This window comes from Orycteropus afer, unplaced genomic scaffold (genome assembly GCF_000298275.1).
Source record: "Orycteropus afer afer isolate SDZICR_OR568_19922 unplaced genomic scaffold, OryAfe1.0 scaffold00043, whole genome shotgun sequence".
NCBI lineage: Eukaryota > Metazoa > Chordata > Mammalia > Tubulidentata > Orycteropodidae > Orycteropus > Orycteropus afer.
The window spans coordinates 4,785,504-4,810,738 of record NW_006921630.1 but is presented as its reverse complement, the minus strand read 5'-3'; the positions used below and the strand labels follow the sequence as shown (position 1 = coordinate 4,810,738).

The 25,235-nt window shown below is 37.4% G+C and overlaps 1 protein-coding gene across 1 annotated transcript in view; it reads left to right on the top strand.

Annotated features, from left to right (window-relative positions):
- ABL2 (ABL proto-oncogene 2, non-receptor tyrosine kinase) overlaps positions 1-25,235 on the top strand; it is a 167,471-nt gene that overhangs the window by 131,787 nt on the left and 10,449 nt on the right. Inside the window, exons 2-9 of the mRNA XM_007937623.1 lie at positions 9,331-9,393; positions 10,665-10,835; positions 14,422-14,717; positions 17,301-17,573; positions 18,767-18,851; positions 20,317-20,494; positions 21,126-21,310; positions 24,535-24,687. Of these exons, the coding sequence (XP_007935814.1) occupies positions 9,331-9,393; positions 10,665-10,835; positions 14,422-14,717; positions 17,301-17,573; positions 18,767-18,851; positions 20,317-20,494; positions 21,126-21,310; positions 24,535-24,687 (1,404 nt within the window). The remainder of the gene's footprint in view (positions 1-9,330; positions 9,394-10,664; positions 10,836-14,421; positions 14,718-17,300; positions 17,574-18,766; positions 18,852-20,316; positions 20,495-21,125; positions 21,311-24,534; positions 24,688-25,235) is intronic.

Genomic DNA, 25,235 nt, shown 5'->3' with positions numbered 1-25,235 from the left:
CAACAAACAAACAAAAAATCCCAAACCCACTGCCATTGAGTCAATTCAGACTCATTACAACCCTATAGGACAGAGTAGAACTGCCCTATAGGGTTACTGAGGCTGTACATCTTTGTGGAAGCAGACTGCCTCATCCTTCTGCGAAAAGGGTGGAGGGTTCAAACCATTGACTTTTTGGTTAGCAGCCAAATGCTTTAACCACTGTGTCACCAGAACTCCTATGTGAATCTTAAGTGAATAAAAATGGTGGGGAGGGGTTCTGTGTGGGAAGAGGGGAAGTACACGTATATATTACAAGAGAACTAGAAGACTTATCAACCAGTTTTAGTATATAGACCTTATATGAAATCTGGTTCAAACAATTAAACAGTAAAAATGATGTTTATAATAGTTGTGAGACACTTTGAACTCTAACTGGATATTTAATATTAAGGAATTTGTGTTAATTTTTCAGGTGTGATAGTTACATTGTGTGTTTTTTTAAAAAATAGTCCTTATGTTTTATTTATTAAATTTTAAAAATACATTTATTAAGTTGTAGTTTGGGTGAATGTTTACAGAGCAAATTAATTTTACATTCAACAATTTATACACATTTTGTTTGTGACACTAGTTGCAATCCCCTCAGTGTAACAGCCGTTATTTCTGTCCTACCCCTTCCTGCCTCCTGAGCTTTGTTTTTGGAAAATGCTGCCCTTTTTGTCTCATGTGGTTGATTGTACTGAGAAGTATATTCCTCCCTGGTGTTATTATTAGGTTTGTAGGCCTTGCTGTTGTTTGGTTGGAAGTTGATCCCTGGGAGGTGGGTTCTGTTCCAGGCATGAAGGGTTACACACAGTCTTGGGAATTCCATTAGTCTCTATCAGAACAATAAGTCTGGTCTTTTTTATGTTCTGAATTTTGTTCTACATTTTTTTTCCCCTTCTTTTTGTGCAGGACTTTCTATTGTCATCCTGATCAGAGCCACTGTCAGTGGTAGCTGGGCACCGTCTAGTTATTCCAGTCTCCAGGTAGTAGAGGCTGTGGTTCATATGCATGTGGGCTGTTAGTCCTTTGAACTGATTGTTTCCTTGAATCTTTGATTTACTTCACTCTTCTTTGCTCCAGATGAAGATAGACCATAAATAGTCCTTATGTTTTAGAAAGGAGCCCTGGTGATAACAGTGGTTAAGCATGTAGCTGCTTACTCAAAAGTTGGTGGTTTGAATGTACCAACTGCTACCTGGGAGAAAGATGTGACAGTCTGCTTATGTAAAGATTTCAGCCTTGGCAACCCTATGGAACAGTCCTACTCTGTCCTATAAGGCCACTATGAGTTTGAAATCAATGGGTTTGATTCTTTTTGTTTGTTTATGTTTTAGAGATGTCTAGAATTTGCTTGGAATACATATAGGAGGGGAGGAAGCAGATGGGAATATAGATAAGGTAAGATTGGCTAATAGTTGAATGGGTGTTGAATTTTGTCAAATCTTTTTCTGCATAGACTGATGTTATCATGTAATTTTTCCTCTTTAACCTGTTAATACACTGGATAACATTGATTAGTCTTTGAATATCAAATAAACCCCACTAGATCATGGTGTATACCTCTTTTTGTATATTTTAAAGATGAAACTGAAGTGTGTGTAGGAAGAGTAATTCATTGCCATCATGTCGGATCCCACTCATAGCGACCCCTCGTTGGTTTTCTGAGGCGATATCATTACGGAAGTAGATTGTCCAGTCTTCCTGCCAAGGAGTGGCTGGTGGGTTTGAACTGCCAGCCTTTCTGGTAGCAGTCAAATGCCTTACACACTATGCCACCAGAGCTCCTGTAGGAAGAGTAGACGGTGAGTATTTCCAGGAACACTTGAATCTTGGGAGCTTCTTTATTCCTGTAGATGGCAGTGTCAGGGAGGCACAGAATTACTAGGAGTAGGTCTCCTCTTTCCTCCTGGTTGCAATACAGGAGCGATTTAAAATGTAACTATTACTAGCAATTTATTTAGCAGATTTGCTGATTAAATACTCAATCATGTAATTCACAATCTAGAAAAGTATGGAATATGGATTATGGAGACCCTTGCCCTTAACATTTTATAAACCAGGGAAGAGAAAAACATGCATTTGAAATTATGAGTCATTTGTTGAGGTAATCGTTAGTCATTTAACTCTTGCTTTCCCCATGCAGTTTACAGTACTAGGTTTTCAAAGGTTAATTTCACTGAGAGTAAAAGCTTTTTTTTTTTCCCTCAAGATTGTAATAATTACCTACTTAGAAGTCCTTCTTGCTGTAATCCAGTTACATTATAATTTTATATTTCAGTTTCTTTGAAGACTGTTTCAGTCCTGCTGTCCTGGAATTTTATCCTGTTACTTCCATAGTGATAACTGCCTCGGAAACCCAAGGAGGGGTCTCTATGAGTCGGGGCACACAACAACAACAACAACACCTTGTTGACCTAGAACCTAGAATGTTGTTGTTGTTGTTGTTGTTATGTGCCGTCGAGTCAAACCCGACTCATAGCGACCCCTCCTTGGGTTTCCGAGGCAGTATCACTATGGAAGTAGGATTGCCCAACCTTCCTTCCGAGGAGTGGCTGGTGGGTAGAACCTAGAATAGTGTGTGGTATATAGTAGATGCTTAATAAGTCTTTATTGAATCAATGAGTGTTCTCAGCTACATAGTTAGAAACTTGTTTTTAGTATTTTTTTTTTTAGATTATATCATTAACATCATCTTATTTATAGGTTTTCTAGTTTAATTTTCATAAATTACTCTCACTTTTAGGCTCTTAGATTTTATTTAACTTTGTTTCTGTGTATTATAGATTAGAGTTTTGCTTTAAAAGTTTTCACTCTCAAAAGTATTCATTGCTATCGTGCCACATTTGTAATCTTTATTAGATTATAGAGCCAAAATATTAGTGAAGGCATTCATGTCCTGACTTCTACACTTATGAATCAGATCTTAACTATTTCTTTGACTCTGGATTTGTGGTTTCTTGAACTATTTTAAGTGACGTAAAAGATGACTCTTACTAGGCGTTTCCTCTCTTTTGAAAGTGTATTTGATGTTTGATTGTAAACAGGTTTCTCCAAGGAAACTTTTCTCCACATTTTCACCTCATTATCTACTTAGGAATGAAAATCCAGCTATATGTACTGATGCCTGCATGTTTTATTATTAATCTATTTGTCGCTCATGTGTGGATTTTTTCTTTTGCTTATTTATTCTTAAAACTATTCCTGAAGTTCTTAACGTACCTCTTTTCTGACTCAGATCTTCTGTTGATTACTAGACATTTTCCTTTAGGCCACTCTCCACTCACTTTGGGAATTGTGAATGTTTGCTATTGGTTCCTGCTGGGCACTGGAGTGCATTAGTAAATGTCACATGCATGTGGTGCGGCTTGTCAGAGAGTGGAATTCTAAGACTTCTTCTTTACATAGAACAGTTTAACTTTTGTGCTTCTGGGTGAAGTATGGTCCTTGGGACAGTCCTGCTTCCATCTAACAGTTATGGCAGAAATCAAGACACGTCGCTTTGCTGCTTGTGTGGTGAGGCCTCAGAATCTGCTTTACCCAACTTGACAGGTATGGCTCACAGAGTTGATACTTTGGGGAGGATAGATAGCCATAATAATCAAGTGTGAACGGAGATTTCAAAAAAGTAATCTTTATTTACTAGTGTTATCTTCACTGCTTATCAGTGAAGTCCATGTGCTTTGTTTTTCCGTCCTCTGGTATTCCATAATAGGATCTGAATAAATACTTATAGAATGAAAGAATAAATGAATCATATGTAGCATTTTATGATAATCAAATACATGTGGCTTGATATGAAGCCATTAAGCTATATTGAGAATTGCCGAATAATTTTTCCAATTGCCTCACATAGTATTTAAAAGATGTGTTAAAAATTACTAGTTTCTTAAAGAATGTGTAGTCAGATAAAGTAGAATTCTAGCAAGCTAAGGGTTCATAAAGTAATTAAGAATGCCTGAACTGAAAATTTTGTATTTTAATTCTCCCTGACAAATTTTAATTAAATTGATAAAAATTATTAAATGACTAGTTGGTAAAAAGTGTTTTTAATAAAATTAAATATTAAGTTTAGGAATTATTTCTGAATTTGAATATGTATTACTCTGGATTTTAACTTTTTAATCCTGATCATTTATTTCTCACAAGTTACTGTTTCTATATGTTTTGCCTTTTTTTGTTTTTTTCCTTTAAGTGTTCTCATTAGAAAAAAATAACCCTTCTTGATAGTCATAATGTATTTTTGCTGCCTGGGTCCTATACACCTTAAGTGAAAACCAGAGGCTTCTCTTTTTTTAAGTCTGCTCATTTAAGTCTATGATCTATTTCTTTAGTGGTAATTAATGAAAGATTAATTAACTTGCTATCTAAGGTACAGCATATAGAGTAGTAACATCACATTGTTCAAAAATAAAACATTCCCAGCCTACACATTTGCATTCAGGCAGGCACAGTACATGTGAGTCATCCAGACGTGTCTGCCTGAAGCCTATGAGGAAAGGCACTGGATAATACTGAGACATTTACTTTGCTCTTCCCATAGGCTTTTCTCGCTCTCATTCCTTAGAGCTTGTTCTCCCCCGTACAGTAAACTGTTTTTGATTTTAATATATGTTCATTCTTGGCTGGACTGGGGTGGGGGCAGAGGGCTGGAGAAGAGTTTTTTCCTTTGGAAAAAAAGATTCCTATTTTTTGGTGCTGGTGGGAAGAATGGTGTTGAAGAGGATATCCTGTGCAGACTGATTGTTTAGGAGATTGACTTTTTGTATTTTTGAGAACAAAGGAGAGAGTGGGAAGGAAAAAGGAAGGAAGGAAATAAGATGTTTTGACTTGACCAGAAAGACCATAACACCAAAGATGGGAGGAAGGGATGTTGTTATGGTTGTTAGGTGCCATGGAGTTGGTTCCAATTCACAGGGACCCTGTGTACAACAGAATGAAACACTGCCTGGTCCTCTGCCAGCCTCACAATCACTGCTATGTCTGAGCCATTGTTGCAGCCACTGTGTGAGTCCATCTCATTGAGGGTCTTCCTCTTTTCCACTGACCCTCTACTTTACCAAGCATGATGTCCTTCTCCAGGAAATGGTGCTTCCTGATAACATGTCCAAAGCACATGAGACAAAGTCTCTCTTTTCTTGCTTGTAAGGAGCATTCTGACTGTACTTCTTCCAAGACAGATTGGTTCTTCTGGCAGTCCACGGTATAGTCAGTATTCTTTGCCAACACCACAATTAAAAGGATTCAGTTCTTCTTCAGTTTTCCAGCTTTTACATCCATATAAGACTACTGAAAATACCATGGCTTGAGTCAGGCACCTCTTAGTCTTCAAAGTAAAGGGGGCAGTGGGAAATAAAAGAATTGTTTTCCAGTTGTGGTTCTTTTAGTAGCATGGCCTCAAAAATGACTATTCTGTATTTATTACTTTGTATATTTGAGAAACAAATATAGTAATTGTTTTGAGTGCTTATCTTTTAAATTTATATTAAATTAAATTGTAGGTCTCATTCTGTTTCTTCCTTTTTTCTAATAACATGTTTTTTAGGAAACTGACATGCCTTTAGTCTTGATGGAATTCTTCCCCAGTACAGATGAGGAATGTATCATCGATGTGTCATTATAAATTGACTGTCACTCTGTCACTCTGCTGCCATCAGTACTTATCCAAATTTAATGCCTTATCTGCTGACTACAGAGTTTTCTTTTATATTGTTTTCTCATTGCATCGTTCTATGAGTATATCACTCAGATATATAGCAATGGACATTCTCATTCAACATACCTTTTTTAAGAGCAGAACATAGGCACTGTTCTGGGTGCTTGATTAATCAGTGAAGGAAACTGACAAAAATCCCTTCCTTGTAACACTTACATTCTAGTACGGAGGGTTAGATATTATACATGAATATAATAAGTAAATAATGTAGTATGTATGAGGATAATAAAGCTATGGAGGGAAATAAAGCATGAGATGGAATGTGGGCAATGTGAGAATGTGAGGAATACATATATTTAAAAATAGGATAGTCAGGGAATATTGTACTTAGAGGGTAACATTTGAGTGAAATGCCATGCAGATGTCTTGGGGAAGAATGCTTAAGGCTGAAAGAAAAGTCAGTGCAAAGGTCCTGAGGCAGAAGTACACCTGGCATATTCTTGCAACAGCAGGGAAGCCAACAGTCAAAATGAGGTAAGCTAGAGGAAAGAGTACTAGGAGATGAATTAGGCAAGACAGGTTGTGTAGGTCTCATACGTCCTTGTAAGAACTTTAAGTTTTTACTCTGAGTAAGGTAAGGAGCCATTGAAGAGTTTTGAATAGAGGAATAATATGATCCGACTTACACTTTAAAAGCTACTATGCTTTAGAAGCTATGCTACTATGTTAAGAATAGATGATATAGATCAAGGATGGAAGCATGGAGATGAGTTAGGAGTCTAGTGAAATAATCTAGGTGAGACATGCTGGCGGTGACAGGGTGGTAATAGTGGAGAGAGTGAGAAATGGATAGATTCCTGACATATTTTTGAAAGTAGTGCCAATAGAATTTCTTGGTGAAGTATATGAAAGCTGGAAAAGAATCATGAATGATTCCAAGGTTTTTGGCCTGAAGGCTTGGAAACGTAGAGTACCATTTAACTGAGATGGGGAATTCTGCTCAAATAATTTTGTATGTTAAGTCCAAACAGTGTTATCAATAGTTTATAATCTTTATGTTCTAAAGCTTACCACAGTGCCTAGTGACTCGATGGCAGTGAGTTTGGTTTGTTTGGTTTGGTGGAATTCACAAAGTAAGATATAAATGTATGGCATTAGACTTTTTTTTTTTTTTTTTTTGGTCTGATGAGGGTTTAAGAGTTGACTTCAGCATTTGCTTAATGTAATGTCTAGATTGGTCATTGAAGGTACAAAAAATGTGTTTGAACTACCAGCCTCCTGGTTAGCAATCAAATGCCTTAGGCACTATGGCACAAGGAGGACTTTAACCTATCTAAAAGGAATGAAATGTACTTGATCTTTTTGATAATCGTTAAAGAGTCATCATCATGGAACATTTATCGGTGTGGATCATGGGATATTCAGTATAGGATTAATAGGTATTATAGATAGTCATTGTAATTCTTTTTGGCCAATCTTTCACTTTAGTAAAGGGTTGGCATTTTGTAGCCCAATGGAAATTTTGCTAGAGTAGATACTTTTTAAATATAATACATGTGACCAGTTTGAAGAATGTTTCATGTTATAATTTTGTTTGTATGATAATCTTGAATTGGTTATCTTATTAACTGTTTCCATTCACTTTAACTCTACATTTAAACAAGGATAACATGATGCCTGTTTTAAATTAACTTTTCAGAACATCTGGACATGTCTGTAGATTTGTCATAATATTCTTAATACAAAACAAAATTTAGTTAAATGTGAAATTTTAAAGAGGGATTCCTTTTTATTTTTTATTTTAAGAGTTTGTTTTAAATTCAATGATACGTGTACATTTAGTTTCACTCCCCATTTATCATGCCCAACCCTAACCCAGTCTTCTCCCCTCCCTGCCCAGTAACCCCCCCCCCTCTGTGCCCCTCACAGTTATGCACTCCTGTTTGTCCTTCATTTCCTCCATGTGAATGTTGCCCCTCTGGTGCCCTGTGGTCTATTGCTCTAAGGGATGTATTTCCATGGAGTGTGTGGGTGCATCATCCTGGGTTGAGTGGTCTGCATGTACATCTTGTTAACTATTAGGCTGACAGCCAGCCCCTGGGAGTGAGTTTTATTCCAGGCGCAGAATGTATTCCAGGGCCATAGTATTGGGGGTCTCATCAGACTCCATCTGACCAGTAATTCTAATCATTGTTGAGTTTTCAGATTTTGTTCCACATTTTTCTTCCCACTCTATCCAGGATCTCCAGATTTGATCTTTTCCTGAGTGGTTGGCATTGGCAGCCAGGCACCATCTAGTTCTTCTGGTCTCGAGGACCAGACCTATCATGTCCTAGGGCTGATTGCTTCCAAATGCCCTTGTGTTTTTTGCATTCTTCTTTGCTTCCAACACTAGGAGACCATTAGCTGTGTCTTAGATGGTCGCATGAAAGCTTTTAAGACCCTAGTCGCTACTCACCAATGTAGGATGAGGAACAAGGCTTTTATGTATTTTATTGTGCCAGTTGAGTCTGGTGTCCCTCAGTACTGTGGTCCTGAGATAGTAGATCTATTGGATCTCTCTCCCATAGTGTCTGGGTGTCTGTGAGAGATTACTCTGTGTCTGTCTTCTGTTGTTTCTGTAAGGATTGCAGGTATTTTGTATCACTGGTGTCTGTGCAAGATTAGCCTCAGCTGAGTATACTCCTGTTCACTGATCCCCATCTGATCCTCTCAGGCATTTATGTGTTTATCTGTAGCCTGGTGCTGGGTGTTGATGGTAATGCAGTATTGTGGACACAGTGGTTGATATTAGCATCTGTCGTCTATCTCTTATGTGCACAATTTGGTGTCCTCCCATTTCCTAATGTTATTCTGGTGGTCACAGACTCTTTCTGTATATTCCTCCCCTTACCCACGTCAGCATGTGGGCTCCAGCTAGCCTTAAACAGAAGGATTCCTTTTAAGAGCAGGAAGAAATATGATGAAGTGAAACAAACTATTAGGAGAATTAGAGATCCAACCCACAACAGAAATTTCTAAATCATGTGGACAGTTAGGAATCCATTTTTAAAACATGGGTTATTGGGATTTTTAAGGTTAAAATATGTCTCATTGTTTCCTGTCTCTCATATTTTTTGTGCAACTTGGTCATTCATTTAACCACAGTTACTGAACATATATTACGTAACTTGAATTAGGAGGAAAGAGGAAAAAAGTTCTTAGTTCTTACTCCCAAGGAATATGCTGTGAAGGTTGGTAAACAAATAGTAATAGAGGATATTATATACCTAAAGATAAATAGGGATATTGATGTGCTAAGTGTATTGCTTTAGAGAGCAAAGATAGGAGCATGTGAAACTTTTTAGGGGCAGTTACATTGGAGCTGAGTGTTGAATAGAAATTATCCAGTCAAGCCAGTCAAAAGAAGGATGAGGCAAGAACCCACCACAGGTGGACATAACTGTGTGAACAAAGGAAAAAGGTGGGAAGCAGCATGATGTCTGTTAACATTTAAAATTTGAGGTGTGAAGCAGAGACAGGTGGAGCTAGAGAATAGGCAGAGATCTGATCATGAAAGGCCTTGAAGGCTACATGGAGTTTTTAGCTTGATGGTGAACTACTGAAGAGTCATAAGAAGAGTGACATGGTCGAATTTTTGTTTTAAATAGATCACTTTGCCAGCTGTGTGGAGGATGGATTTGAGGGAGACAAGACTGGAGGCAATAGTCCAGGTGAGAGATGATGGACATCTAAACTAAGGCATTGCCAATAGGGATGAAAAGGAGGGGCTGGATTTGAAAAGAAGTAACACCATGGATTTAAGGACTTCTTCCCTTCAAATATGATTAAAAAACAAACAAACAATTTTAAGTTAAATATGATTGGAGGGAAGGAGGGAGAGGGAATAGAAATGTGTCATTATGTGACATAGGCAGTGGAATTATTCGTCTTGGCAGAAAACCATTAAAAGCAGCCCTAATGATCAAGGAAATCACTACTGAAAGAACAGTGTGTTTCTTGTAATATGGACGGGGCAGTGAGAACCAGGTGATCTTTAACTAAGATGGCATGGGGATCACCTGTTTGTATAATATGAATAAATTTAGGAACTGTAAAGCCTTGAGGAGGAAACCTGGTCTTACAAGGTGTTTACCCCACTGCACATGGAAGAACTTCATAAATGTCCATTGATGATGCTATTTTCTGGAAACTTCAATTAAGTTATTGATATTTTACAAAAAAATCCACTGCCCCGGAAAGTAGGTAAGAAATTTTGTCATTAAAGCAATAAACAATTGCAAACTGATAGTATTACAGATTGTGCATGGTAACATAAGATAATTTTGGAATGCCACGAATGTCTTATATTAAACCAAAACATATATTTCTATTTTTTTTAGCAGGTAATTTTAGGATTTTATTTTAGAAGTACTATTTCTATAGTCCTTTTCCATATGTAAGTGAAGCGTCTGGATTTACACATAATATGTACCTATTTGCTTTATATGCAGAGAGTAAGAAGAGTGGTTTGGGAGAACTTATAAAGCAAAACTTTCTTTAAATACATAACAAAATATCAAAATATTTTAATAACAAAATATCCTGTTGTTTTATAAAGCTATTATATTAGCCTTTTATAGGATTTCTTTTTCCTTTTCTCATATTGAGAAAACTCTGCTTTTCCTATTCACGAATTGCTGATTTTTACGTATACATACAAATCAGGGCTAAACTCTGATTTGGTATTCTTCCTCTGTCTTGTTATGTTTTACCATGTGGACTTCTTCCGCATGCTTTGGATGTCAATAGGTTACATATTGGAAAATGGTAAGATGACATTGCCTTTTGCTCATTCTTCACAACTCCACAAATAACATAGTTATGCCCTGCCCTGCAACTGTCAGTATATCCCAGCAGCTAAAATGTGTGTGTGTATTAAATCCGAGTGAGGTTTCAAGTGTTAAAGCTACTGTGAATTCCTTTCCCCTTTTATGTCTTTCAGAAGCCTTGCACCGCCCCTATGGTTGTGATGTTGAATCCCAGGCATTGAATGAAGCCATCAGGTGGAGCTCCAAGGAGAACTTGCTCGGAGCCACTGAGAGTGACCCTAATCTCTTTGTTGCACTTTATGATTTTGTAGCAAGTGGTGATAACACACTCAGCATCACTAAAGGTAAGGCTTCTATGTAACATCCTCTCACTTTTCAGTTTTCATTAGTGGTCAAGAAATAAAGGGCCTGTTTTGGATTCAGCCACTAACTAAAATTAGGTAGGTCATTTTGGCCCAGACATTTTCAGTTCATTGTCCTTTTTGGCATGTGTATGGAATCATACCACTTTTTCTACTCTATAGAGTTTAAGGATAAAATGAGATAAAGTACCTTACAAAAAACAACATGCAATATATATATAAATGCTACTCCTTGTCATAATTCAGTGCTATATGTAGTATGCTAGCATTCATCTACCACACAGGTAAGACTTAGTATATATTTGTTCTAATTGAACTGTGGCTGAGTCATGTCAGACACCAGTGCTATTCAAAGTTTTGTTAGTGGACTGACTGCTTCTCAGAGAACAGTTTAACAGTTTGCAATGAAATTAAGAGCTTGCATATAAAGTATAAATCACCTACATCACTAAGCACAATATTTATACTTAGTTCAGCTGACATTTTCATTTTGGAGGCAAGACTTTACACATGAAGAAAGTAGTGCAGTGATTCACATTCTGGTACAAGATTTTTTATCTTCTTGAGGTCCAACTTCAAGTAGCAGTGGCCTAGACAACTTAAATATTTATCATTTGTGTTTATATGGGTGAATCAAAGGAAATGTAGCAGGAGTTTCTACTATAGTATGCCCTCAAGAGATTACTAGTTTATTTCATTGATAAAGGTAAAAAGGAACATTAAGAACATAACCAAGTAAAATCCCCCATTCTTGAATTTTTGAACAAAGATGGGGACATACTCATTGTGTACATGAATTAGATTAGTTGGCCTAAACTTGTTTTTCCTTTCGGACCTTTGAAAGCCTCCTAATGGGACAAAAATGTATTTCAAGATAACTTTGAACTAACTACAATTGTAACTCAGATGATTATTGTCCAACAGATACCTTTTATTAAGATTCAGAGTCAGGTATTAAATATGAGTGGCTATACCAAATTAAGAGGACAGGCCTTCATTCAAGGAATGTTACATACATAGAATTTTTTTTTTTTTATTTATGGGCTTTTTTTTTTTTTTTTAATCCAAGCAGATTCATCAAAAACAGAAATCCTTAAAACTACATTCCTCTAGGGTATACATATGCCCCAGAATGGGTGTGCTTGCATGTATGCGTGTGCCAGGAATTTTTAAAAGCATAGGAAAAATAAAGTGCATTATCTCATGGTGTCAATTTTACTTAGTGATTTCAGGTAGTTTTTGGGGTGATGTGGTGATGATAGATGTGTGAGCATGTGTCTATGGAGATGAAGGAAAATTTTACATGAAGTTTTAGGATAAAACAAAGGACCTCAAAGAAATGTTATACTGTGTTCTTTGGGATATAACATACTTTTTATACCTTAAGTGGTACTTCCATGGAGAAATTTGTCAAGTGATGCCTCAGAACTTTCTTTTCTAGGTATAATTTTCTTGTCAGTATTTTCCAGGATAGCTTAGTCATCAAGGAAACATAAAATAAAGAAAATTTGTTGATTCCTTATTTACCAGTTATAGCAACCACGAGTGTGCAGCTCAAAGAGTGGCATTCCCTTCACCTTATGGTCAGCACTGATTTCTCTTAAAACACATGAACTGCCAGCTCTTTAAATCAGGTTCTCATTGATATAAAATGATGTCACGTAAAAGCTGTTTTCTGTCAAGAGGCAGGAAATAGATTTTATAAACAAAATAGCAGTATTGAATTTCTTCTTTAAAGATCATATTTTGCTTGATTTAAAAACATTTTCCCCAAACTTCCTTTGCTGATAGGGCCAATGTTTGTGTCCTACTAGTTATACTCCTGTCGATTTCCATGGGACTCAGAACTTCCAGAGAAGAAAATTCCTCTCATAAACGCCAAAAAGAGAGTAAAACAAATGAAAAACTGAGACTGTTTGTATCCTAATTATGATGGCCTGTCATTACCAATTCTTTGTACAGAAGCAAAATAATATAGGATTTAATAGTCCTCTAATTCTTGTGGCTAATAGAGAAAAGCTCAGAGCAACATTGATTTTTTTTTTTCAGCTTTTCCAGCAGCACTCTTAAAATTCTTTTTTATTTTTCTTGTAAATATGGATGGGAAGTGTTTGTGTACCTGTGCATATCTACCACCATACCACATGTACTCCTATGTGTGTATGTGTAGGCATATTTGTGTATATACATTTGTGTATATGTGTGTGTGCAAGTTTGTGGGTTTTTTTTTCTCATTGAGTGTCTAGAGTCAGATAGCAAGGGGTAATCTAATGTTAGCCTATGACAAACATTTCTGTAGGCTACCGAAAAAGTTAGGTGGCTGTGTGAGTAATGATTTTGAGTTTTCCCTCAATAGCCTTTGCCTCATAACTATTGAGCCATGTGCTTTTCATTGACTTGGCTTCTTTCTGCTGTCTTACACTAAGTATAAACTCTGTAGAAATGTTTGTATTTCTCAGGGATAGGGGCCTAAACCCATCAGGTGAAGCTCTTTTGATTGTCACTCATTACTAATGATGTCTGTTCCACAATCCCTGTTTTGCCAAAGAATTTCTAATCTGGGCTGCAAATAAAAGGGCAAGATGAATGTTGAGGGAGTCTAAACTTGATATTCACAATTTTAATAGATAAATCAAGGACACTGACATTAAGAACAAGATACTCTGAGTAACTTGGGTCTTGGGTTCCAATTTCAGAGTCAGCTTCCTTTTCCACACTAATTTTAGAAGAATGCCTAAGAATGATTCATTCTTCATGGGGAAATTGGAAAAGTACAACTATTTTAAAACTTGAGTCCTGGAAAAGATTGTGGTTTGGGAGTCTTCATTGGCCACACCCCAACCCCTGAAAACATTGCTTAAAGCTCTGTGGCCTTTCGGTTTTTACTTGTACCTCCCCCCCCCCTTTTTTTTATATTATTTTTGTTTCATTGGTACCAAATGAAATTTAGAAGTAACTTCAATTTCACTTGCCTTATGTTTAATCTTTTATTGTCTTTAGCATTGAACTACATGTAACACACATTCCTTGATAAACACTAAGGAAAAAAAATAATTTATTTTTCTTTTGAAGGGTGAACACTGTGCCATTTTCCAGCCATTTAAGTAACCTTTCTGTGTATGCCACCTTAGTACTATACACAGAAGTTTCCTTTTGTTAAAAAAAAACCAAACTCACTGCCATCCACTTGATTCCAACTCATAGCAATACCTCCTTGGGTTTCCGAGGCAGTATCTCTACAGAAGTAGATTGCCTAGTCTTCCTTCCGGGGAGTGGCTGGTGAGTTTGAACCACAAGCCTTCTGGTTAGCAGTTAGATGCCTTAGGCACTAAACCTGTGATAGAAGTCAGAAAACCATTTCTGACTATACTTCCATAGTTTTTAAGTTATAAGCAAAAGCAATCAGTCAGGATATCAGCCAAGTTTGTGTTCACTGTTGGGGGAAAAAAAATTGTATGAAAGTACTTGATTAATTTTTCAACAAGTTTTAAGTTTGACAATAGACTCCCTCTATTTGAAATACAGTCTTAACATCTCTTCTTTCATTCTGTGATGCCCTCATGACTAGGTGAAAAGCTACGAGTCCTTGGTTATAACCAGAACGGCGAATGGAGTGAAGTTCGCTCTAAGAATGGACAGGGTTGGGTGCCAAGCAACTACATCACCCCAGTGAACAGCCTGGAAAAACATTCTTGGTACCATGGACCTGTGTCACGCAGTGCAGCAGAGTATCTACTGAGTAGTCTAATCAATGGCAGTTTCCTGGTGCGAGAAAGTGAGAGCAGCCCTGGGCAGCTCTCTATCTCGCTCAGGTATGAGGGGCGCGTGTATCACTACAGGATCAATACTACCACTGATGGCAAGGTAAGACTTACGAGTAAGCACTTCTAGATGTGGACTGGATGCTCTGTAGAAACAAAACTCAGAGTAACTAAAGTGAAAAATAGTGTTTATATCTGACATGGAATATTCTCTAACTTTGTACATTTGGGCAGTTTGACATGTTACAGAGAGTTTGCTCTTTTAAGAAGAATATGGTAATAGAAATTTAAAGCCATATTAAAGTAGTAATTTTAATAAGCCTAGATTTGAAGTTGAAAAATGAAGGAAAACTGCTATAAGTTAGCGGTTTTAATCATCATCTATATACAAATACACATCTAGTATGTTGTATAGAATTTCTCATTTATCCTTGTATTTTTGAAAATTAGAATAATCTCTATCAAAAAGTTCACTAAGTAAAAATTTAGGCTTCTAAATCTAATGTCAGTCATTAACATATATTAGATTAGTCAGTCATTTAACAGTTTACATGTTGGGAAGACCAACTATATTGGAATGGATGTATTAGAATGAAACCATTATACTTTATAAACTGTAAAGCATAGGTTTATGTCAGTTATCATATTGAACAGTAAATTTAGTTTAAACTAGCTCTCCCACTCTACTCTCTTTTGGATATGTATAGTAGGGGAAAAGCGCTGGCTTTGGAGCAAACAGACCTGATTTGCTTCCTAACTTCCCCACTTGTTAACTTTGTTATCTTATATGAACCTCAATTTTCCTATCTGTAATTAATTTCCACTTTATTGTGTTGTTGTGAAGATTCAATGAAATAATTTCTGTAAAACATGTGGCTGGTATAAAGTAGGAAACAAGCAAGTTATTAGTTCTTTTTCTCTTTTGTACCATCATACAAAGTGTATGTATTCTAATTGAATCAAACAGAATCAGATAACTAATAATGTAAGAGACTCTGCAGCTTTACTTCTAGTTATATACCCAACAGAAATGAGTATGGATGTGTATCAGAAGATATGTACAAAAATGTTCATAACAGCATTATTTGTTAATAGCCAAAAAAATGGAAACATGCAAATGTCTTAAAAACTAAAGAATGCATTAATAAATTGTGATGTATTTCTAAAACAGAATCTCATACACAACAAAAATTATTGAATAGAGTACTGCTACATACAACACTGTCATGGCAAACTATGGCCTGCCAGTTGCTTGCTTTTATAAATAAAATTTTATTGGAACACGGCCATATCCATTTATGTATTGTCTATGGATACTTTTGGATTACAACAGCAGAGTTGAGTAGTTGAGCTCAAGATGCCATGGCCCACATACCTAAAATATTTATTATCTGGCCCTTTACAAAAAAATTTCCTGACCCCTGCCATAGATGAATCTCCTACACGTAAAGTCAAGTGAAAGTGTGAATGGTTGCCAGAAAATGATTGGGGGGTGGGGGGAGAATAGGAAAGTGACTTCTAATTGCTATGTGGTTTCTTTTTGGAGTCCTGGTACCGTAGTGGTTAAGCATTCAGCTGCTGACTGAAAGGCTAGTAGCTTGAACCCTCCAGCCGTGCTATGGGGGAGAGATGAGGCAATCTGCTTCTGTAAAGATTTACAGCCTTGGAAACCTATGGGGCAGTTCTATTCTGTCTTACAGGGTCACTGTGAGTCAGAATCAACTTGATGGCAATAGGTGTGGCTTTTGGTTTAATGTTACACAATCTTGTGAATACAGGTAATCCTCAGATTAAGAACGTGTTCCACTCCTAAATCTCTTTAAATCAAATTTATATGTAAGTCAGAGCAGTCAGGTATGGTCATATCTAACATCAGTTAGTCAAATGTTTTAGTTTATAGTATATAGTGTACCTTTCTATGAATAAAAAGCATTAAAGAAACACTTCCAGATACACTAAAACATCTATAACATAATAATACATTAATAATAATGTGTTGATACATGTTGCAAAGTAGCACCTGTTTGTTACTATGAGCCATTTTATGTACCTCGAATTTTTAATATGTTTTACGGGGTTGGTTCATAACTATGGGTTGTGTATAAGTTGGACGTTCATAACCTGGGTACTGTCTGTATTTTCATACCCTTCCTCTAATCTCCCCCCCCAAAAAAATTAAATAAGTAGTTTTCAAATTATTCTGTGTGCAAGATTCTTAGGAAGTATTTCATAAACTTTTACAATAGTCCAAGTCCCCTCTTGTCTACTTCAAACAAAGCATCTTTTCCTCTACTATTTTATATATTACTGTTCTATAGCCTTGTTGCTTAAAATACTTGAAGGCCAGTGATCATGATGATCCAGAGAGATATCTTAGAATCTTTTCCCCATGATCATGCTAATTTTAGGACATAGATATTTTTATGAATATGTAATAGCATGTTATAAGCTCTGGAAAAGGACCTGCCTTAGAAGTGGTAGTAGTATGGAGAACCAGTGATTTGTACAGGAAAGCTGGTTTAAATAAGATTAAACTGAAGTTCTTTGTTTCCTTTCACGTCACCATTTAACTCTTTCATTTATCTCAATAAGATAACCTCCTATCTTCATATTTTCAGGCCCGCGAAATACGTGTTTTAAATCCTGAGCTTTTCAAGTTTAGCATTTGTCCTGCTTATCTCACCAGGTTTATGTGACTGCTGAAAGCCGCTTTAGCACCTTGGCAGAGCTTGTCCACCATCACTCCACAGTGGCTGATGGGCTGGTGACAACATTGCACTACCCAGCACCTAAGTGTAATAAGCCTACAGTCTATGGTGTGTCCCCCATCCATGACAAATGGGAAATGGAACGAACAGATATTACCATGAAGCACAAACTTGGGGGTGGTCAGTATGGAGAGGTTTATGTTGGTGTCTGGAAGAAATACAGCCTTACAGTTGCTGTGAAAACACTGAAGGTGGGTTGCTGAGAATTTGTTCTCATGCTTCTTTTTCTTTTGTGCTGAATCCCTTGGAAATAGCAGTGTACCCTTGTTTAACTTTGGAACACTTTCCACCCACTGGTGCCGAGCACATCAGCAAATTATGATGATTAACCCGAGTGCCACTGCTGACAAGGCAGGGACAAATTATTCACTGCAATGCATTGAAATCCACATGTGGGAAAGATTCATCTCTGGATGTAGATCTTAGTGGGAGGTTAAAAGCAAATTATAAATTATTAATGCAAAATACAGTATTTTTATGCAAATAACAAGCTTGCTATATGGTTTTTGCCAAACCATGCAACCCCTTCATTTCCTATGGGCTCTATGCATGTTATATGTGTGAGTACATTATCTGTGAAAAATGTGATAGGCTGTTTTGCTTTCTGACAATGACCCCTACTGGACAGAATTCCTCCTGCATTGTCAGTGAATCGTGGACTCTCCCTTTATTCTTCTGCCCTTTGGTTCCTTACCTCTTGCCGCCTTCTCCCTGCAATTAGATCAATTCTTGCTCTTAACATTCACAAAAATTTTTCCTAATGCCACTCTTGAAGTATCATGCTATCAAATTTCAGGTAGTGTCACTCACTCCATTCTCTAAAGATTCTCCCAGAGTCTGCATTGCTCTGGCATATCACTTCTTTGTAAGGGCTACTTTTCATCTGTAAGCAGTATTCAGTTCTGTTTAGCAAGCCATTTAGTAAGCATATTCTGAGTGTGAAACATCTGCAAGGTCTTGCATTGCAAATATACTTTTTTTTTTAAGGAGCTTATGGTCTAATCAGGGAGACAAACATATATTCAAAGGTTGAAGTATCTGGGAAAATAAATTATCAGGGAATTGAGTTATCCAGTCTAAGTCTCCCATGTTTCAGTTGGTTGTAGGACAGGACTTGAGTTTTGTTCACCCTGCTAATTTTTATTGCAGTTTTAATTCTGGAGAAATTTGAGGACATTTTCTTTCATGACACACACCTTCTTAGTCAGACTTCTGTAAAGCATATTAGGTTGTGATACATTTTCTTGAGGTAATATGCTAAAGTAGTCAAAAGATACTCTATTTTACTTTTAAAGCTGAAGTTTCAGGATGGTGAGGGGACTCACATGATTAAAAATGGGGATTGATCCCTCTCCCTTTTTTCTCCTACCCTCCCCCTTCTTAGGAAGATACCATGGAGGTGGAAGAGTTCCTTAAAGAAGCTGCAGTAATGAAGGAAATCAAGCATCCTAATCTGGTACAACTATTAGGTGAGGAAACTTGCCAGACCCATAGATTTCCTCACCCCTGTCCCTCAACCCCTTGTTACCAAAATCCTTCTTTTGAATCACCATGATAGCAGCTCCAAGAGTGAATCTACTTCAATAAATAGTTGTCACTACACCCAAGGAACAGTGACCTGGATTGATTTCAAGATATAAAACTGCCCATAAAATCTCTCTGTTTGTGGTAATTGCTACAGACTCAAAGTTTACAAGCCTTCAAAATATACCTCAAACCAAAAATTGTCAACATGTAAGACCATATTTTTACAAAAGGAAGAGACAATAAACAAAGGGCCATTGAAACAGATCGAGTAGTTACGACTACGCCAAGCAGTTTACCTTTACAAACCGGGGTTTTAATAGATTGGCTTTCACCTGTTCAGGTCAGAAAACAAAGAAACAGGGCTTCGAAACTTGTTCATCCTGGTTCGGTCATGGCTGACGAAGTGAAACCAAACAGACCCAAATTTATAAAATATGGGTGAACTGGAATGATAACTGGAACAAAAAAAATTATGGGTTGACACCCTGCGAGAAACTTAATCAGCCTCTCAGAAAACAAGGGAAGCATGCACATCACATAGCAGCCAAATCTCTTGACAGGCAGAGTTGGAAACAGTGGTGGTCTGCTCATGGCTGCCTACCGTGCCCCTTTGAATGTGTGTTGCTGTCCACAGTCCTGTCAGTAACCCAATCACTGACATCAGGACCCTGAAAGGGCTTTCTACACCTCTTCATTGTCTCCCTTTCTAGGGTTTTGACCTGTAATTTTCCATGTTCCAGTTATTGTACCATTTCACCCAAATTGTAAAAATTTGAGTCTGTTCCAATTTCACTGCATTGGCCATGACAGAACTGGTTCAAGCCAGTTCAAAGCCCTACAAAAAATCTTTGACTTTTTTAAGTAGGGCCAGTTTTTTTAGGGGGGTATTCAAGAGGAGCCAAACCATTCCAAAGGAGATAGTTTCTTAATGGTTCTTTGTACAAGGAATCTACTATATATCAATGAAATTCTTGACTAGGGAGACAATTAAAATCTTTTTATAAACCTTTAGTATAGACTGTGCTTACACACCGGCTTTCAGTCTTCAGCATGTCCACAGTGGCTGTTACTTTTAGATGAGCATGTGGTAAAGGAGAGCAATCGTGGACATACAGAACTCTATAAATTTCAGTCTTCCTGGCCTTCTATGGAGCTTATACAAGTAACTCTGCTTTTGCTTAAACAGACAAGTACTCAAAAACCAAAGAACTATATGATGGAAGCAGAGATTCCTTTGTAACCCAACTTCTTAATTTTTGCTATAGTAATTTCAGAGAATATGATAGCAAGGAGGAGACCGATCACTGCTGAGCTAGACTTAAAAAGGTATCAAACTACTCTTGGCCAAAATGCTTTAGAGTCTTTGAATATATGTTGTTAAAACAAGCTCTATTTTTGACCTATTAGGTGTATGTACTTTGGAGCCACCGTTTTACATCGTGACTGAGTACATGCCATATGGGAACTTGCTTGATTATCTCCGAGAATGCAATCGAGAAGAGGTGACTGCAGTCGTACTGCTCTACATGGCCACTCAGATCTCTTCTGCAATGGAGTACTTGGAAAAGAAGAATTTCATCCATAGGTGTGTAAACTTGACTACTGCCTATGACTAACAATGAAGCTACCTTGCTTAAATACAAGGAAGAGTGTGGAGAACATTCCCAGAAATTTTCGGATGATTCAGTAAAGTAATTTTCTGTCAAGTCTTTCACAGGGCCCATCATAATGTCATTTTCAACTTGTAAACCTCCTGTACTCTGATCAAGGTATTAATGTAGGGACTTTGCTATCCTTGAAACAAAAAGCTGTTCTTTTAATTGTCTAGCACTGTGTCCAGGATCCTTTTGCTCCATGTAGTGGCTTTAGTTTAAAAACAGCTTTTGCCTTAGTGAAGAATTTTAAAACCTTCCAGGAAAACATCTATTGCTCACCTCTGAAACCTATCCCAGTATACATACAAATAGGGAACCCATTTTATAAAGCCTACTTTATTCTGACATCACAAAGCCTCCTCTTGATGATTAATGCTGAGTGATACATAATTAGTGGCTTTCTACCATGTTAGCAGTTGTCATAAAATATTACCATATCTGTCAGCACTTACTTATCAACTCTGCTTTTAGCACAAAGAACTGAGAATAAAGCATTCACGACCATTTTTGTTACCATCTGAATAGAATCATATTAGGATTTCCCTTCCTCGTTCCCCGCAGAGATCTTGCTGCTCGTAACTGCTTAGTGGGAGAAAACCATGTGGTGAAAGTGGCTGACTTTGGCTTAAGTAGATTGATGACTGGAGACACCTATACTGCTCATGCTGGAGCCAAATTTCCCATTAAGTGGACAGCACCAGAGAGTCTTGCCTACAATACCTTCTCAATCAAGTCTGACGTCTGGGGTAAGGTTGCAAGGGACTTTTCTGACTGTGTTATTTTATTTTATTTACAAATGCCCTAAATTCTTTAGAGCTTCTGTTTTTTTGTTTTTTAAAGATGTTCAATATTTTTTGCCCTTATATCCATCCATCCTTCAGTCATTCAGTAAGCATGTATTAAATACCTACTATCTACCAAGCATGGACCCCAGGTGGTACAAACAGCTAAGTGCTTGGCTTAACTGAAGCAAAAGGTTGGCAGTTCCACAGCCTTCCCCACCAGTGGCTTCATTGTTAAAAGACCTGGCATTCAGCTTCCATAAAGATTATAGTCTAGAAAGACTTATGGTATAGTTCTAACTCTGTCACATGAAGTCACTGTGAGTCAAAATTGATGTGACAGCACCTAACAACATCTACCAGGCACTATGCTAGGCATTTAGCACAGAAAAAATGTATAAAACTATACCTGGCTGGTGAGTAGTGACTGAGGTCTTAAAAGTTGTCAAACGGTCATCTAGATGCAACAATTGGTCTCTCCTTGTCCGGAGCAAAGAAGAATGAAGAAAACCAAAGAGGCATGGAAACCATTAGTCCAAAGGACTAATGGACCATGCGAACCTCAACCTACGTAACCATGAGACCAGAAGAACTAGATGGTGCCCAGCTATTGCTGTCAACCACTTGAAAAGGGATCAGTGCAGGAGATCCTGAATAGAGTGGGAGAAAAAGATTGAACAAAACTCCAAATCATAAAAAGACCAGTCTTACTGGTCTGATAGAAACTGGTGAAACCCCTAAGACTATGGCCCCTCGTCACCCTTCAGGCCTGGAATTGAACTCACTCTCGTGGCTTCCAGCCAAACAATAGATAGGCCTAGAAAGTGAACATTTACACCAGGTAGGTATCCTTCTTAGAACAGTCAATCCTCAGAGATCAGAAGGTCAGTATCTGTGCAGGGAGATAGTTCAGAGGGCAGAAATGCATAGGAAAGAAGGACATAGGGAAAAGATAACAACAGGAGGAAATGGGAAGAGAGCTGTTACATTATGAACACTGCAATCAAAGTCATAAAATAAAATGTATAAGAACTGCTATACAGAAAATGAATTTGCTCTGTAAACTTTCACCCAAATCACAATTAAAAAAAAGTACCCACGTTTACAATCTTGTAGCCTAGATCTTACATTGCATCAGGATCCTCTCTCCAAACTCCCTATTTTCCAACTTATGTTTTCTTGCTTGTTTCCAAAACCCTGTCACAGAGAGTAGCATCTTTTCAAGATACGCATGATAAAGTTTCATCTAGAAATTTGTCCTTGTTAACTGATACTACGTCTAGTGCCCTGAAAAGCAATATGACTTAGGAGAGACTGAACAAGCCTTGAAATTTGGATTGTGGGCTAATTAAGAAATAGTTGTAATGAAAAGAAAAAAACATTAACAATGGTAATAATAAAAGGAGTCAGTGAAGCAGAGAGAGACAGCAAGGCCTTCCAAAGCAGCATTCCCATCTGAGAAAATGTTGTTGTTGGGTGTCATCAAGTCAGTTCCAGCTCATTGTGACCCCATAGGGTTTTCTGGGCTGGTATCTTTATGGAAGCAAATCACCAGGCCTTTCTCCCACAGAGCCACTGGGTAAGTTTGAACTGCCAACCTTTCAGTTAGTAGCTGAATGCTTAACCATTGTGCCACCAGGGCTCCTTTCTGAGATGAGAAATAACTTAGTTGTTCAGCAGTCCTAAGTCTCCTTTCACATTAATGTGTATGATATTTATTTATTTCTGTGAAAAAATAATCAAATACTCTATTGAAAGAATAGAGTTAGAAGTTTCAGTGATATACCAATAATACAGGTGCTTGCTCACTGTTTTATTAAACTGTTGAAGATTGGGCAGTCTACTTTCATAGCGATGCCGCCTCAGAAACCCAAGGAGGGGTCACTATGAGTGAGTGGATGGCACGACTTGATGGCAGTGTTTGATTTGGTTTGGTTGGAAAGAAGAAAATGTACCTTTCTCTCCACCACACAGTCAGCTGTGATTGAAACGAAGCATAAAAAGAATGGTGGCATGGAGAACACAAGTAGGAAAGAGAACAAACAAAAGAATTAATATTGTTTTTGACCTTGATTCTGATCAGGATATGCATATTTTAATTGCTGCCTTTTTTTTTTTTTATCTTTGAACTAATAAAGGAAGATTTTAGCTTGAGTTATGAATCAGTATATATCATCTGGACCCTTAGTTCCCATACCAAAAACCAAATAAATTGGTTCCTGCTTAAAGGGAATTTATTAACTAAAAGAGCTTTAAGAGGGAGAGTTGGCTTCAGGTGTGGATTTACTAGAGGCTCAACCAATATCATCAGAGTATGGTGAAACCGTTCTTTTTTTTTTTGCTCCATCTGTCTTTTAGGTCTTTCCTTGTCTATATTGGTTTGAGGTGTTGAGATGTTCCAAACACTTAACTGAATGGAACCTCATTCAAACTCTATGGCCTGAAAGAAAGGGAAGGTTAATAGGAAATAGTAAAAAAAATATAACATGTCCCCTATACTGGTCACAGAATAGTTTTTTATATAGTATTTAGCAAAGTTTATCTGCTTACTACAAGAATTAATCTGTTTATGATTTTTTTTTGAGAAAACCTATTTGATACCATCATTTTATAAAATTGAATTGTTAAATTGCTTGCTTTTTTCTTATGGATTACCTTCAGTTTTACATTCATCAATGAATAGACAGATTCAGGGGAAAAAGTAGTTACAAGGTTATAAGTCACTTTTTACCAGAAATCACAGTCTTAGAAATAACCTAACTGCTATAAAATCAGGCAAATTATTATTATTATTATTTTTTTGCCATGGATTTTACCTGAGTTTAAATGCATCCATTTTTGTCTTACTTCCTCTAATTGCTTAGGTACAACTGTATAGCTCATTAAATAGATGAAACACTCTCCTAAGAAGAGTTTGATTATGCCCCAGACCTTTTCTATGCTCATAGCTTTTTCTGCCTCATCATAGTAAAAGAAATAAAAATGGAAATTGGCATACTTAAAAAAAAAATGGTCTCGAGGCTGTTCCTTCTGGTAGACATCTTAGATGGCTAAGTCATTCTGTAATAATGTTGTTGTAACAATGTGTAAATGTTACCCACACTTTCAAAGTGGAGTTACCGAATGTCATAAAATAAATGCAAATCAGAAAAGAAACACTGAGTTTTTGGTTTTAATCCCTTATGTAGCTTTTGGAGTACTGCTCTGGGAAATTGCTACATACGGAATGTCACCATATCCAGGTATTGACCTGTCTCAGGTCTATGATCTACTGGAAAAGGGATATCGAATGGAACAACCTGAAGGATGCCCTCCTAAGGTTTATGAACTTATGAGAGCATGTAAGTACTTTCGTTTATTTTAATTTTGAAGGTCTAAGTCAGTAGCTCTGGTAGCATAGTGCCTAAGGCACTTGACTGCTAACCAGAAGGCTAGCAGTTCAAACGCACCAACCACTCCTTGGAAGGAAGGTTGGACAATCTACTTCTGTAGTCATACCACCTTGGAAACCCAAGGAGGGGTCGCTATGGGTCAGGTCCGACTTGACGGCACCTAACAACAAGTCAGTAGCTTAGAATGTTGTTGTTGTTGTTGTTGTTAGGTGCCATCGAGTCGTTTCTGACTCACAGTGACCCCATGCACAACAGAATGAAACACTGCCTGATCTCGCGCCAGCCCCATGATCCCTGCTATACTTGAGCCCATCATCGCAGCCACTCCATCTCGTTGAAGGTCTTCCCCTCTTTCATCGACCCTCCACCCTACCAAGCATGACATCCTTCTCCAGGGAATGGTCCCATCTGACAACATGACCAAAGTAGGTGAGACGAAGTCTGGCCATTCTCGCTTCCAAGGAGCATCTGGCTGCACTTCCTCCAGGACAGATCTG